The 14,083-nt window shown below is 38.4% G+C and overlaps 2 protein-coding genes across 2 annotated transcripts; one reads left to right on the plus strand and one right to left on the minus strand.

Moving 5' to 3' along the window:
• Positions 1-475: 475 nt before the first annotated feature.
• On the minus strand, positions 476-9,131 carry LOC136425314 (WD40 repeat-containing protein SMU1). Its single transcript, XM_066414161.1, has 12 exons — positions 9,016-9,131; positions 8,267-8,477; positions 7,331-7,483; positions 6,672-6,822; positions 6,009-6,097; positions 5,222-5,362; positions 4,640-4,735; positions 4,288-4,415; positions 3,387-3,513; positions 2,674-2,841; positions 2,295-2,447; positions 476-1,584 (listed from the first exon to the last, which is right to left on the minus strand). Exons 1-12 carry the CDS (start codon positions 9,039-9,041, stop codon positions 1,486-1,488), a joined length of 1,542 nt encoding a protein of 513 aa, XP_066270258.1. The 5' UTR covers positions 9,042-9,131; the 3' UTR covers positions 476-1,485.
• A 128-nt stretch (positions 9,132-9,259) lies between these two features.
• Positions 9,260-12,749, plus strand: LOC136425939 (leucine-rich melanocyte differentiation-associated protein-like). Its single transcript, XM_066414861.1, has 6 exons — positions 9,260-9,473; positions 9,635-9,905; positions 10,539-10,721; positions 11,592-11,669; positions 12,081-12,210; positions 12,726-12,749. Exons 2-6 carry the CDS (start codon positions 9,766-9,768, stop codon positions 12,747-12,749), a joined length of 555 nt encoding a protein of 184 aa, XP_066270958.1. The 5' UTR covers positions 9,260-9,473; positions 9,635-9,765.
• Positions 12,750-14,083: the final 1,334 nt, after the last annotated feature.

Below are 14,083 nucleotides of genomic sequence, written 5' to 3' on the forward strand. Positions count from 1 at the left end.
GAAGTCTTGCAGCTAGGAAAACTGAACTTGGTTTTGGATTCATTTTGAAACATGGCTTGAACTATTTCCTGCAAAAATATTTTAAATTGCCAGGTGGCGCTTTTGAACCGTCAAGTGCAAGCATCATAATTGTGTTGTAGAGCATGCTGTACAAGTATGTACTCCTACAGAAGTTTCACAAGATGACAAACTTTGCACACTGTGGCAACTGGAGGTATGCAATAATTGGAGTAAATACAGTATGAAGTGGAAAATAGACCTTTTTCCATTTATATCTTGCTCGAATAATCCTCATATTTAACCCTCTTCCTGCCGTGGATTAGTTTAGAAGCTGCATTTGATTTCGTTACAGCGCAACTCAGCATTGATAAGGTTAAAAGATCAGACACAACTCTGCAGGAATATGGTTAAAATGATCAGGCACCTACCATCCTAAGTTAGCCAAGAAAGTACACAAGAAAGACAAAATCAGTGATTCTAGCAACTCCAATCTATTCCTGATAAGTTGATGAAACAAATTCCAAAACTAGTAAATACAAGTGTAATTAACAGTTGGTCCATTATCCAAAGAAAGATCCCAAAGAATACACAATGTCATTATAAAAGTTTGCTCCAAGTTAACTGGAAATATTTTACATACAAGCATGATGTTCCAAGCCTTTTCTAGTAGACACTGTTGTCTTTAAAACTGAATGTAGATTTCAATGATTTAGAAAGCTGAACGCTGAATATACTATCCCTGTGCCATTACCATGTAGTAATGGTATTTCCAAGTCACATGTATTTCGTTCCATTACATAATATTAGAACAGATCTAAGTTACAGTTGTGTTTTTTCCATTACATATACATGTAGCTGGTGTGTTAGCTGGTGTGTTGCACCAAACGGCGGTTATACCAGCTATACAGATACTCATACAGATGTACAAACGTTAGAGTAAAACGTATGTTCATGAATAGTTTTATCAGGTTGATGAACATCAGAGTTCTTTTTTCACCGGTAGTCTGTTAAGGTAACAGAAAAACAACCCAAGGTAATTTTCTTATAGTTGTGCAAAAAGAACTCAGATACACAGAAAACTTCACATGTTACTGTTGACTGAACAGTAGTGTACATTTTGCTTTACCATTCCATGTACAAGTGTTAAAAAAAATTCAGTTGGTAAATGACAGGATAAAGAGTATTCACAAGTGACAACCAAGATCTATATACAATTAAAGGTCAACATTTCGGTTGTCTGTGATCTTCCTCAGGGCAATACTGACTGGTACTATTCCACACTGCTTTATGTTTGGGACCGCATTGTTAGCAGCGCCACCTAGCTGCAGTGTGGAATATTATCAGTCAGTATTGCTATGAGTAAGGTGACAGACAGTCACTGAAATGTTGGCTGTTGATTGTATATAGATCTTGGTTGTGAATAAAGAAAGTAGTTATCCAAAACTTCTGTTTTCAGTGGCCTAAACAGTGTAGTCTATCTGTGTTCTATGGCTTCCACAGTTTGAGCAGTCCGTCCTCGCTGTAGGTGCCAATCAAGTTCTGATGGGGGTGGTGACAGATGCCAATCACATCCTTCTCATGGACCTGTACAAACAGAGAGAAGAACAAAATTATTACATATTGTTTATTTCAAATTTTCAATGAATCCATTATCAGCATACAGAAAAGCAAGTACTGTAAATGCAGAAATGTTCGCGGTGGTTTTATGTTTGCGGTTTTCGCGGCGACCGTTTCACCACGAACTTAAAGCCATCGCAAACATTTTTGTCGAATACTGTAGCAGTATGTTACTATAGCGCTGCCGCGAAAAACCACTGTGAACACTACATTTTCGCCTTAGTGCGAAATAAAAATCACTCGAATTTAAATGCATTTTACAGTATTCTGCTGGAAAAAAACATTGGTAGACACTATGTGCTATTAGGAGCACTAGCAAATTTGTTCTTCCCTAAAACTAATAATTGTAGAACTGAGACGTGCTGTCATCATATACAGTTGAAGGATTGCATTGCATTTGCTTGCATGCAAAGATGGCATGTTACAACAAAGAGCAATTAAAGAACTTCGAGCAAACCAATACAAGTGATTACGATGTCACAGTGACGCAGTGGCAGGGAAAAGCAGGTGGTAGACAAAAATATCAATTTACATATCAATTCATAATTTGATCTGCTAATTTGACTATTTAGTTATTTGATCTGCTGATGTCATCAGTAGATACCATTCGTCGAATACCTCGGGGGAAAACAAAAACAACAATCACTTGTATACAAAAACAGATCCCGCGGACTGACCGTGAGCGTGAACTCCAGTTTGCCTGTGGTGGTGCTGAAGCAGTACAGCACCATGTCCTCGCCGACCGTGTAGATCCACTCGCCGCGCGGCGATACCGTACAGCACACAAAGTCTCCGCCTTCCCTCTTACCGGACGTGAAGCTACGCACAATCTGTGGAAAATAACATAAAACTGTTCAGACTTGCAGTTGATGTAGTCATGAAGATGTGATGTAGCAGTTTTAAGAATAAATTTTTGTACAAGGGGTTGATTATTATGTACAATATCCACCAACCCCTTCTTTCATGTGTTATCCTCTTCCCAGGCCCCTGCAGTTCCAAAATTGCTGCTAGGGGGCCCAAACAATATTCATCAGTTTGGTAAGAAGACATAGTCACCTGTCCCTGCATGTTCATGATGGAGACGGTGTTAGAGCGGTTACACACGACGAAGTGTTCCTGGTTCTTGGGTAAAGTGTGGACACTGTTCACTGTGATGTCTGCGCCTGCAGTGCCCCCTAGTGACTTGAAGGTGCCAATGCACTCTGTTGTCTTGATGTTCCACAGCTGCAATTACAAGAAAAAACAAGGATCAATCTACAAACTTTGAACTTCTGACTTAACAAAACTAATCTAGTGCAGCTATAGATCGCTGCAATAATGTTCATGTCTTTATGCCAAAGTCATATTAGAATTTAGACCCAACAAGTTAAAACCCTGCCTTGAAGATTAAAGAAAACAAAATATCATTTTTTTTGCAATAGATATACAATACCACTGCCACTGACTTTGCATAAAGCCCTGAAGAAATTGTGCCAGTGGGGAAAAATCTGAACACTTCAGAAATCAGGCTTGTAATCTTTAGTTAGCTGAAAATCCTCACTTATACAGTAACATCTATACATAACCCATGTCAACCAAAACTTGAAAAACAAGAATATAACTCAACTTTGCAACAAAAATGCATTGTCATGCAAAATGGTGTTCCTTTTATATCAGTGTTAATTTCAAAGGATTATATCTTCAGTAAGCATTCTTCAGCATAGCGACTATAGCAAACAGTGCTTACCTTCAGTAAGTTTTTGTTATTAACAAATCGGTTGATCTCTTACCTTAACCGTTCCGTCTGATGAAGCGCTAATGAGGTTGTGTCCGTCCGGGGTAAACACGGCCTCGTTCACAAACGACGTGTGACCTCTGAACTCTTTCAGCGTCTTTCCCGACTTCAACCCGTGGATTCTGTACAAAAGGAACCAGAGACTTGTATTAAGTTACAGAAAATATTATTCCACTCAGATTCAAACACACAACTATGTAACCCATATTAGTCCTTTACAACTCTTTTCTTATATCTTCTACTCAGATGGAAGTGTATCGATTTGTATGTTTTATTTCATACTAAGTAAAAACACAATGGCAGTATAGATCAAGAAAAAAGAGAAAAAGACCATTACAGTCTATGTGTTGTCTCCCCACTATCAGCATTCTGAATATAATAGTTGAAGCAAACAAATGACAGCAGAAAATTAAGTAATAAATACAGCAACTTAGTTATTACATAACAACTAATTATTAAGTAAAACAATTAAAGCGATAAGCAGATTCATTGATAATGACTGAATTGTGTGTGAATGAAATGGAGGACACAGAAATTTTTTGTCCTTTAAATTAAAAAATTAGATTAAATAACTATTAAATGAAACAAAAGTTTAATTTACAGTCCACGATCAAATGTTGTCATGTCGTTTTGTCTATAATGAAAGCTCATCTGTGTTGGTAGTAATCATAATACAGTGCTTAACTTTCTTCCAACACTAAGGTATTCACGGATTGAATTTTCGACGACCACTGTCGCCTTCTTCAGGATCAATAATGACCAATCACTGCCGAACGTAAACTCGCGAGAGTTACGGACACGTGACTTTATTGACACGTGTCATTGCGGATATGTGACGTCAGCAATTGGTCAAACATGCCAGGAAGTTTATAACGCTTTGTCTAGCCCTTTCCTACCTGATAGTCTGGTCAAATGAAGCGCTGAGTAGCTGACTGCTGTCCTTGGAGAAGCTGACACAGGTCACACCTTTACTGTGCGCCCGCTCGTACCTACGCAGACACTGACCGGTCTGGATCTTCCACACCTGGACATGGGAACATCTTCTTTAAGTTCTTGGTTGTTGTTGTTTTTGTCACTTTTGATAATCTACATCTGTACAGTGTTACGAGTGATTGAGTTGCTGTATTCACAACGACACTACACATACAAGTTGCAACAACACTTTCACAATTGAAAAAGTTTTAAAGGATAATTTTTTTTTCATAACCTGATACCTTTAAGTTTAAGTTTAAGAAAACCTTTTTCCACCTTAATCTTTCCGTCCTGACCTCCTGAAGCCAACATCTCGCTGTCCCGACTGAAACACAGGCACAGCACTGCATCGTCCATCATCATGAAGTTATCCTGCAGAAGGGATAGAACAAGGGTTGTGATTGGTGCCCCATGAATGGGTAAGTAAGGCTCATCAGCCAATAAGAAAACAGGATTGATTCTGACCTGCACTTGGTACTGGAGAAGGGATATGACAAAGGTTATGATTGGTGCTTGAAAATGTGCTTTGTGCTGGGGAAGGGATAGGACAAACGGTGTGATTGGTGCTTATAAGATGTTAAGAATATGAATGAGGGCTTTGTTAAACAATAGAAAGCAGGAAATGTTTTTGATTGCACTTGGCACTTGGGACAGACTGACCAAAGCTTGTGATTGGTTCTAACCAAATCATGAATATTTATGAGATAGCCATCAATAACCAATAGAAAATCGGGGTAGATTCTGACCTAAACTTGGTATTGGCAAAGAGATACAACAAAGATTGTGATTGGTGTTTCACACCTCATAAATATGCATGTCACATTCATCAACCAATAGGAATACAGGATGGATTCTGACCTGTGCCTGGTACTTGAGATCTTTCCTGATCTTGCCCGTTGTGAAGTTCCAGACCTCGATGAACCCGTCCACACTGCCTGTGATGAGGTACTGTCCATCTGGGGAAAACCTGGCACACTCTACATGGGACTTCTGCCCAAACTGGAGGGAAAACAACATTGTTTGTTTGTTTGCATTGCATACCCAGTAAACTGCCTGGCCTCATAGCATAACACACCGAACAGTTCAAGTTGCCTATCTGGACAGATCTATTTGATCCAGTTACATGGGGGAGGACACTACACTACCGATAAGTGTGGTGGGTTCTTTTATGTGCTTGATGTGTGGCTAACCTAATCAAAGATGGAATATGGCTCTCCCAAAACATTGTCAGCATTACACAACTATACAGAGACTAGATCTAAAATAAACAAAAATATTTCTTTGTTTCTATATACAACACTGCAAAAAAAACAAGTTGGAAGCATATTACGTGGTGTTCTTTTAAGATACAGAAAATAAATCCTTTGTACAGTACAATTTCTTTTTATTCATTAATCTTTAGGGTGGTCCCTTCAGTTAACATTGTAACTGATTTCCAAGGAAGCCCTTGTTTTAGACATATAGACTCAGCACTAACCCAATATGTTAGTCTTAGAACATAACAATCTTCCAAAGTTCCATAAAGTAACAAGAATGGTCATTTGTCTTTTTAACTTTAACCTTTTCTTGCTGCCTAAGCCCATAACTAATACAAATCCAATGGCACAAGGCAACCTCAGCAGAGACAAGGTTAAAGAGACATTACCTTGATGTTCTTGGTGACTTGTGTGGGATATTTCTCCTCCTCCTCTTCCTTCTGAGCTGCCTTACCTCTGAACACATCGATGGTGGTACCTAGCAAGGACAGTTAAGAAGATTCAAACATTGCAACATAACTGACATATTCTGTCTTTGAATTTAAAGAAAGGCCTTATGAAAATAGTGATAGCAAAAGGAGCTATAATGGTAATTTCTTTTATCAAGGGCCCTTTCCCAAGCTGTGACCATATTGTCCTTATAACATGTACCTGAAAGTTTATAATGGTCCTAATCTCCAAGCAGATGTTGGGATAAAAATTCTTCCTTTTTTGACTGGGCAAGCCTATCTAAAAGCCTCACTAGTCAGAAAACATTACAATTTTCCACGTCTATATCTGCTTGGAGAATACCTCATCCTGGTTGCCTATTGACTGATCCCATAGCCCCACCCACTTCTGTTAAAATGAAGGAAAGCAAAACAATAACTAAAAAATGCAAATATTTGACGAACATGAAACCACTCTCTCATTGTTCAAACTGCTAAGAGATATTCTCTCATTGGTAAGAACTGCTAATTGCTACTCTCTCATTGGTGGATCTACTAACTGCCAATCTCTCATTGGTTGAACTGCTAATTGTGATGGACAGTCAGGATTGGTCAGTTGCTTACCTGGAGGGAGGAGTCCCTGATGCTGCTGCCATTTAAGAGCCTGGCCAATCAGAGCCAAGAGACGGGATGGCGGGACCACGCTCACCTCCCCCGCCAGCGCCTGAGCGATCGCTGCTCGCCGCCGCTCCTTGGTCTGACCGTCAGGATAAGCCTGGAGGAGGAACACCACACTGTGTCAGGAACGAATAACAGGCCTCGCAACAATGGAGTATTACTAGATGAAATAGATATGTTTTTTCATGTGTTAAGTGATGTGGTTTTTAATGTATAAAGTGATGTGTCAAGAAGGCTAGAACTTTTGCACCAATTATTGTTTATTGATAAAAAAAGTTCCATTAGTGAAGTACTCTTAAAATAATATTTAAAGTCATACTCATAGATTAGATGTGATTGCTTTTCTAACTTTATCTTTCAATTCAAACTGTAACTATGTCTTTGTGACCTTCGCTTTGATTTCTCTCAGACGTTTAAATCTTAGACGTTTAGAAGTGAGTTTTCAAAATGCTGCACATCAATCAATCTATTATTACTGCAATTGTCATCTTCCCATGGCCAGTGATCTTTAAGTGTAACATTTGGTATATCAGCCACAGTGACACACCAACAAGAATGAAGAAATAAAATAAACAGGAGAAAATGTAAATGAAAACTGTTCGCACCTCTCTGGGGTCGAAGTACGAGCGAGCGAGTAGGTTCTCCAGGTGGACGTATCGCTCCGCCTGCTGCTGTTTCATCATGATCATCGGGTCCGTCTGGCGGAGGAGTGAACGGGCCGCGCCCAACTCACGCAGTTCTATCAGCTCCAGCACAACCTGGGGAGATACAGTAGAAACCAATTAATTGCAATACGCTATATAAATGCTGCAAAAATCTGCCAACTGGCATGCATTGTGAAATCCCAAACCGTTTACCATCAACGCCATTGTTTATCAAACCCTGTATACGCAAAGCCCATTATCGCAAAATACGGCTAATCTGATCAGCAAACAAATTGTCAAGTTGCAACACAAAAATGTTACAAGTAAATGTACTGATCTAAATAAAGTTCCCTTTTATCAATGGTTGAATATGACCGTGCTTGTATTCTGTGTTTTTTACAGCAGAACTCACAAAGCTTTGAATGGCTTGTGGCTAGATTTTGACCTATCAATGAAATTTCAAGATTTAGGGCCTCCTAGCTGCTTTCCTTGCCACTGCAGTGGATCTTCTGCTTTTTGTATCTCCTTTTCTGGACATGCTATGATTGCAATTTTAACTTTCTGTGTAAATTCATTTACTTTTGCAGTGGTTCTATTTGTCGGTAAGAGGGAAAAGGAGGTTTTTGCAGAGTTTGAAATTTGCATTTGAAACAATTTTGTAACTACTTACAGTAGGAATACAAATTGGAAACATATATTTGTGGTGTATTGAATTGGCATTAATGATGATGATGAATTTGCATTGGAGAATGAAAACAGTGCAAAAGTTTCAAGATTTACTGTATGTATCTATCATAAATTGTGCTAGACATTTGACACATGCCAACTAAATTGTGAAAAAAAAGTTAATGAATCATGAGAGTGCAAGTTTACAACAACAAATCTAACAATTCCTACCTGTTCGTACAGATCTATGAGTGTTTTATCGGGTAGTTTGAGGGACTGTATGGCCTGTAGCACGGTGTCCCAGTGCCCATTGTTGATGTCAGACACAAAACTGTCGATAGAGTCCACAGTGTTCAGCGACACCGAAGTCTCCTCTTGTAGTACGGACAGCGTACGATGTAAACTGTTCTCCTTCAAATACTGCATAATCAAACGGATAATACTGGGAAGTACGGAAAGAAAAAAAGTTAGAATGTGACCTCCAGTAACATTAATCCACAAGGTTACATAAATCCGTCACTTTGAAAAACAGTGGGTTTGAGAGTTCTCTAGTGCAGCACTCCCAGGTATGCACAGGTTAGTTATATACAGGAGTGCATAAAAAAAAATATTTCATACTGGGGGACGTTGGGTTGGACGTATATTTTCAGGGTGCCGGAATGATGCACCCTGGTGGAATTATGTTATTAGATGCTACAGTTACAGTGAACTTCAAGAACGGAGTCCTAAAAGTAAACTCGGCCGTTTATAACGTTCAGAAGTCTTGGAATCTGCACGCTGTAGTTCGTCTGCCCCCCTCCCCACAAGCTTTGTTTCCGAAACCCACTATATTTCACAGCGATTTTGAGGAAATTATATAATATGAGACCTAAACGCTTCCAATGCACAATTTCACCAGAAGTTACTCTATAAGCTGCAGCTATCCAGATGTCTATTATTTGTTAAATACTGCAGAAAATTGTAAATTTCTGAAAACTTACTCGGCAGACTCGATTTCCAGCGCCATCTTGGATGCGTCTTGAAAAACGTAATTCTCGCCAAACACGAGACTTGAGAGGATTTAAGGTTTCTGAACAAATCAAAAGAATTCATCAGGAGAAAACCGCTCAAAATTCTTAAATGATCATTTGTGGTCCAATATTTCTATGTCAATGATTTCATAACGGCCAATTTATGATTTTTTTTCGATTTCATTGTCACGTGATCAAAGTTATGAACGAGACTTGAGCTGTGACCTTTGCCCTGTTTACAAACTCAGAGTTTTCTGTATTTTGTGGTCTGTCAAGAAAAGAAGAAGATCTCAGCGATTTTCCAGTTTCTTAAAGTGCCAAGGAAAAATCTTTAATCCAAGGGGCTTGTGAGCATTCAGAGAGGTCATGTCATTGCTCACAAATCGCGAGGAAAAGATCGTATCAGTATATATAACGTTACAGATGACGTGAGTATAAAAAATATACAAGGCCTATGATTATCATGTGATGATTATTGATATTTTGTAACCTTTATAATTATCACTCAACTACAGATTGAGACAGATCATTGTTAACGACTATTCAACAGAAAGAAGACACAGTTAAAGATTCATCTTTTTTTTTACAGATCAAGACTGAGATGACTTGATGTAAATTCTTCACCTGAATATTTATGCAGACATCTTAAACTTTTAAGACACTGTTGAACAAGAAGTCAAGACTTGGAGACTACTCTTAAGACTTGGAGTGAACTTTAAGATGTTTCCTTCGCTGGTGTTCGGAGATGGCCCTGTCCTGCAGATATCTCTGGCCTACCACGAGTTGTCGGAAATTCCCTCTGACTTTCACAAGCACCAGGATTCGCTGGAGATTCTAGACTTGAGCCACAACAAGATTTCGTATCCTTGAAGGCGCAAGTCACATTCTTCTTACCATTTCTTTGGCTACACTTTGTTTCAGGGAGCGATCCTAATAGTTTAGTACTTATTGTATGTGTAAATCGCAAGAATCCCAGGAATTGTATTGGCATTTTTTTGGCATTACAACAAAAAGTCCTTGCTACTGTGCTACTGTAATGCCCAGGCTTTTTCAAAAGCAGTTCTTAGGAATGTCCAAGGTTGCAAAGTTTTTGTTTTGAAGAAAACCTATGAGGACATCTCCTTGAAAAAGGGACAGTCAGACCCTGGGGCATTGACCATCCTACTAGTAGAAAGAGGCAGGGACAATCGCATTCCAGAGTTCGCTAGATTGTACTGAAACTTTGTACTGAAACTTTGCACAATTGCAGGTTTTCTTTTTCTCTTTCCAAAGTTTCATGACATGATTAAAAAAATTTACACTTTGTGATTGAGAATGCTCTTAACATGCTTCCTTGGGTCTTCAGTCATATGGTCTTAATAAGGTTACAAAAAATTTCATCATTTTCAGATTGCAATTATACTAGTAGTCATCATCATCATTAACTATGTTATATTTATTTTGTTATTGTTACAATTCTGAAATTTTTAGCCCTTGACTAGATAATCCAACAGGTCTCTCATGCCCTTGATGGACTTCAGACGACTGAACACGCTCATCTTGGACAGCAACGGTCTGACGTCACACGTCAAGTTTCCCCCCATCCCCAGCCTCCACACACTGTGGGTCAACCACAACAACATCACCAACCTCTCCGTGTTCATCGAAACTGTCGCAAAATTCTTCCCAAACCTCAGGTAATTAGTAGTCTGTAAATGCAGAAATGTCCACGGTGGTTTTATCATTTTCGCGGTGAACTCTTTACCACCGCAAAAAGCCGTTCCGTTGTGTGACTGTAGGGCTACTAATAAGTACTATTTTTCAAACGCGAACTCAAAACCACCGCAAACACTCCATTTTCTCCCTACCACGATATTAAATCTCCACAAACATTTCTGCATTTACAGTACTTAAGAATATTGCGAGGGGACTTGCATGATTCCTTTTGGATGGGGACTTAAAGCCGGCGGCCCAGTATATGGGGGGAGCTTCAGGCGTAAGCCTCAGCAAGGACATTATATTGACCTCAGGCATCAAACCTCTGCACGTAAAAGAGCCCAACGTATAAACACTTATCGAGAAGAGTAGAGGTGACCAGGGGTGCTTGGCTAACAACACAAGCTGTGGCATGGTGAGGTTGCAACTACACTTAGCTGTAGAAAAGTATTACACTCTGTCTGAGGTTGGCTGGAATTTACCCTCTAAGCTTTGTCAGAGACAATTTATTATGATATCCTTAGCATTAGTCATTATGAATGTGATAAACATGTAAAGATCTGACTGACTTTACATTGTAGGTAAGGCCAATTTGATTTCTTGGTTAACAGATTTTAATTTTTTTTTTAAAAATCAAAGAAGAAAAAAATCATGGAAACAGAAGGCTGGGCCAGCCTTCTGTTGTCGTGATTTTTTTCTCGATTTGTTTTAATTATTCTAATTATTGTTAATTATCCTAATTATTTTTATTTTTTTATTTTTTCATTTTCTATTTTTTTATTTAATTGTTTATTTTTATTTTTTTATTTATTTTTTAATTATTGTTACAATGACCATATGTTTTGGGATAGGTTCCTGAGCATGATGAACAATGAAGCAGCCCCAAGTTACTTCAATGGTGGAACAGTCCCTCAGTACCTGGACTACAGGTGTGTAAAGTTTAAATTTGTTACCTCCGCAAGGGAGGTATTGTTTTGTGTGGACAAGTGTTTGACGTATATGTACTGTTGCTACGCTTGGATTTTAATGATTAGTGGTATGTGGGTTGGTATTGAGTCGGGATCCCTAAGATGCATGTTGTTTATGGGCCACCTCTCAGATTTATGTGGAACTGCAGCAGAACGCTCAAGGTTTTATTCTAGTCTACCCTGCTAGAAAGCTTTTGTGACTGAGAAAAACTGGTGTAAGATTTGGCCTCTTGCAGGTTGTTTTGCTTACGTTAAAAATTTTATACATGTATTGCAATCTGATTTGTTGGGCCCTAACAAAAATTTGCCTCAGATTTAATGTTGCTTTTCAACAGAAACTAATTTTGCCTCATAATCATGTCTTTCCCAAAGACAATATGTCATCAGCCGGTTACCAAAGCTGGAGACGCTGGATGATCGACCAATCAGCAAGGACCAGCGGGAGGAAGCGGAGAGAATCTATGGTCGCAGACAGAGTGAAGACAACAAAGGGAAGAAAAAGGTAATAGCCTTTGTCTATACTTTACTTTTGGGACCACATCTGTAAGCAGAGACACCTAGCTGCAGTACATAATGAACCAGTCAGAATTGCCCTGAGGAAGGTGACAGATGGTGACTGAAACGTCAGCTGAATAAAACACTTTTTTTACACAAACGCTTTTTTTATTCAGTAACTTATTTCCAACCTGATGAAACTATTCACAGAACAGGCATTGTAATTTAGAGATTTTTGCAAAGGACTTTCAGGCTCACCAGGTATATTATTATGATTTATGATTATAGTATGATGTATACATGTAGCATTGTGATGATCGGTTTGTCAGTGATAATCACTGCAAGTCTGCCATTAGATTTCCATTTTACAACTATAATGTAGGGAAGACACTTTTGAATTATCGGAGGCATGTCCTTTTTGACCAAAAAATCTGCAAATTTTCCAATACTAATAGTAATATACATTCAGATATAGTAACTGGAACAAGAAGAAAAACTTCCAGTTTTGTTCTTGTATTACAGAGTGAATTGAACAGGAGTTTGTGAGAGGCAGGTTTGGATGGACTTTTGTTGACTTACTGTTTGACATTGTTTTTTGCAAAAGTCATCAAGAAAGAAGCCACCACAGCGTGTGGAAAACGGAAGATAGATAAGGCACTTCTAGCATTGACCATACTTTGCAATTAGAAATCAGGGAAACAAAGTTATATATGTTGAACAATGATTAGATTGACACAATGTATTTTTAGACAATTGATAAACATTCAGGACTTACTAGTTTTAACCTTTAGCACACTGAAGTAGCCATTTGGTACCCAATTTCCTATTGGTTACAGAGTTAGGCAGCAGGGAGAAGGTTAATTACTTGAATTCAAGAGATTGCAAACCAAATTTCCTAATACATGTATCTGGGAGTTACTGCTGAAGATGCTTTGCTCAACATATGTCTTTGATTTGTTAGATGGTTGCTTCACAGTACATTTTTCATGTTTGAGTTGAGATTAAGTTATAGGAGACTGGCAACCTCAGTCTGTTACAACTTTGGAAAAATTAATGTATAGCGCAGGGCTGTCTCCAGGACCCGTCCTTCTGTCCCAGGACGGAAATTTGCTTGTTCGGACGGAAAAAAATTCAACCCTGTCCGTCCAAAAAATATCAATTTCATGACCTAAAACTGAATGAAAATGTATTTTTGAGCTTAGAATGACATATTCAATTTAAAAATCAAAAACATTTAAAGCTGGAGACAGCCCAGGTATAATGATAGCAACATTGAAAGCAGGTATACGTCTGGTACCTGTATTTTCTTCAATGTCTTAATATTTTGATTAATGCCTAAAAGATGCATTATACTTTTGATAGTAGGCTGACTAAATCAAGCTTCCAGAAGCCCTTCCACTGATAGCCTCCCTGAAGCCCTCCCTCAGGGAGGAGACACAATCAGCCCCTGACAGCAAGAGATTGTGTAGCACAGGCTGGCAATCATAGAAAATATATGGGTGACTAGTATGTAATGTATAAGACTAAGTACAGGAATTGTATACTTAATAGTAAATGTGTGCTCTATGAGTACTTCAATGTATGATATTATAACATCAGGTGGATCATGGTTTGTAATTTTTGGGACCTGAACTTAGTGCAAAATGCTTAATATATATTATAGTTTATGATAATAACTTTTTGTTAATCATAACTTAATATGCTGTTACATTTGTGTAGTCACATCAGAGTGCTATTTTGATTATGTTATATGATATTATGAGATGTTGAAAAGGTGTTTAGGAAAACATGGGTGAGTGAATGGCTGTGTTATTAATGTTCAGAAGTTTGTTCTTATCTGCAATGGTTAGGGTCAGTCATGTTCCATGCATTCACACAAA

The sequence above is a fragment of the Branchiostoma lanceolatum genome, chromosome 19, assembly GCF_035083965.1.
Source record: "Branchiostoma lanceolatum isolate klBraLanc5 chromosome 19, klBraLanc5.hap2, whole genome shotgun sequence".
NCBI lineage: Eukaryota > Metazoa > Chordata > Leptocardii > Amphioxiformes > Branchiostomatidae > Branchiostoma > Branchiostoma lanceolatum.

What these genes read in the sequence shown, in the direction of transcription:
- LOC136425314 (XM_066414161.1), bottom strand. Translation starts at nt 9,041, where the DNA reads ATGGCGCTGGAAATCGAGTCTGCCGA. An exon ending in CATCAGACGGAACGGTTAAG is followed by an intron (nt 2,842 to 3,386) that starts GTAAGAGATCAA and finishes TTGTAATTGCAG; the next exon opens with CTGTGGAACATCAAGACAAC. An exon ending in AACTGGAGTTCACGCTCACG is followed by an intron (nt 1,585 to 2,294) that starts GTCAGTCCGCGG and finishes CTGTTTGTACAG; the next exon opens with GTCCATGAGAAGGATGTGAT.
- LOC136425939 (XM_066414861.1), top strand. Translation starts at nt 9,766, where the DNA reads ATGTTTCCTTCGCTGGTGTTCGGAGATGGCCCTGTCCTGCAGATATCT. An exon ending in AAATTCTTCCCAAACCTCAG is followed by an intron (nt 10,722 to 11,591) that starts GTAATTAGTAGT and finishes GTTTTGGGATAG; the next exon opens with GTTCCTGAGCATGATGAACA. An exon ending in ACAACAAAGGGAAGAAAAAG is followed by an intron (nt 12,211 to 12,725) that starts GTAATAGCCTTT and finishes CTTGTATTACAG; the next exon opens with AGTGAATTGAACAGGAGTTT.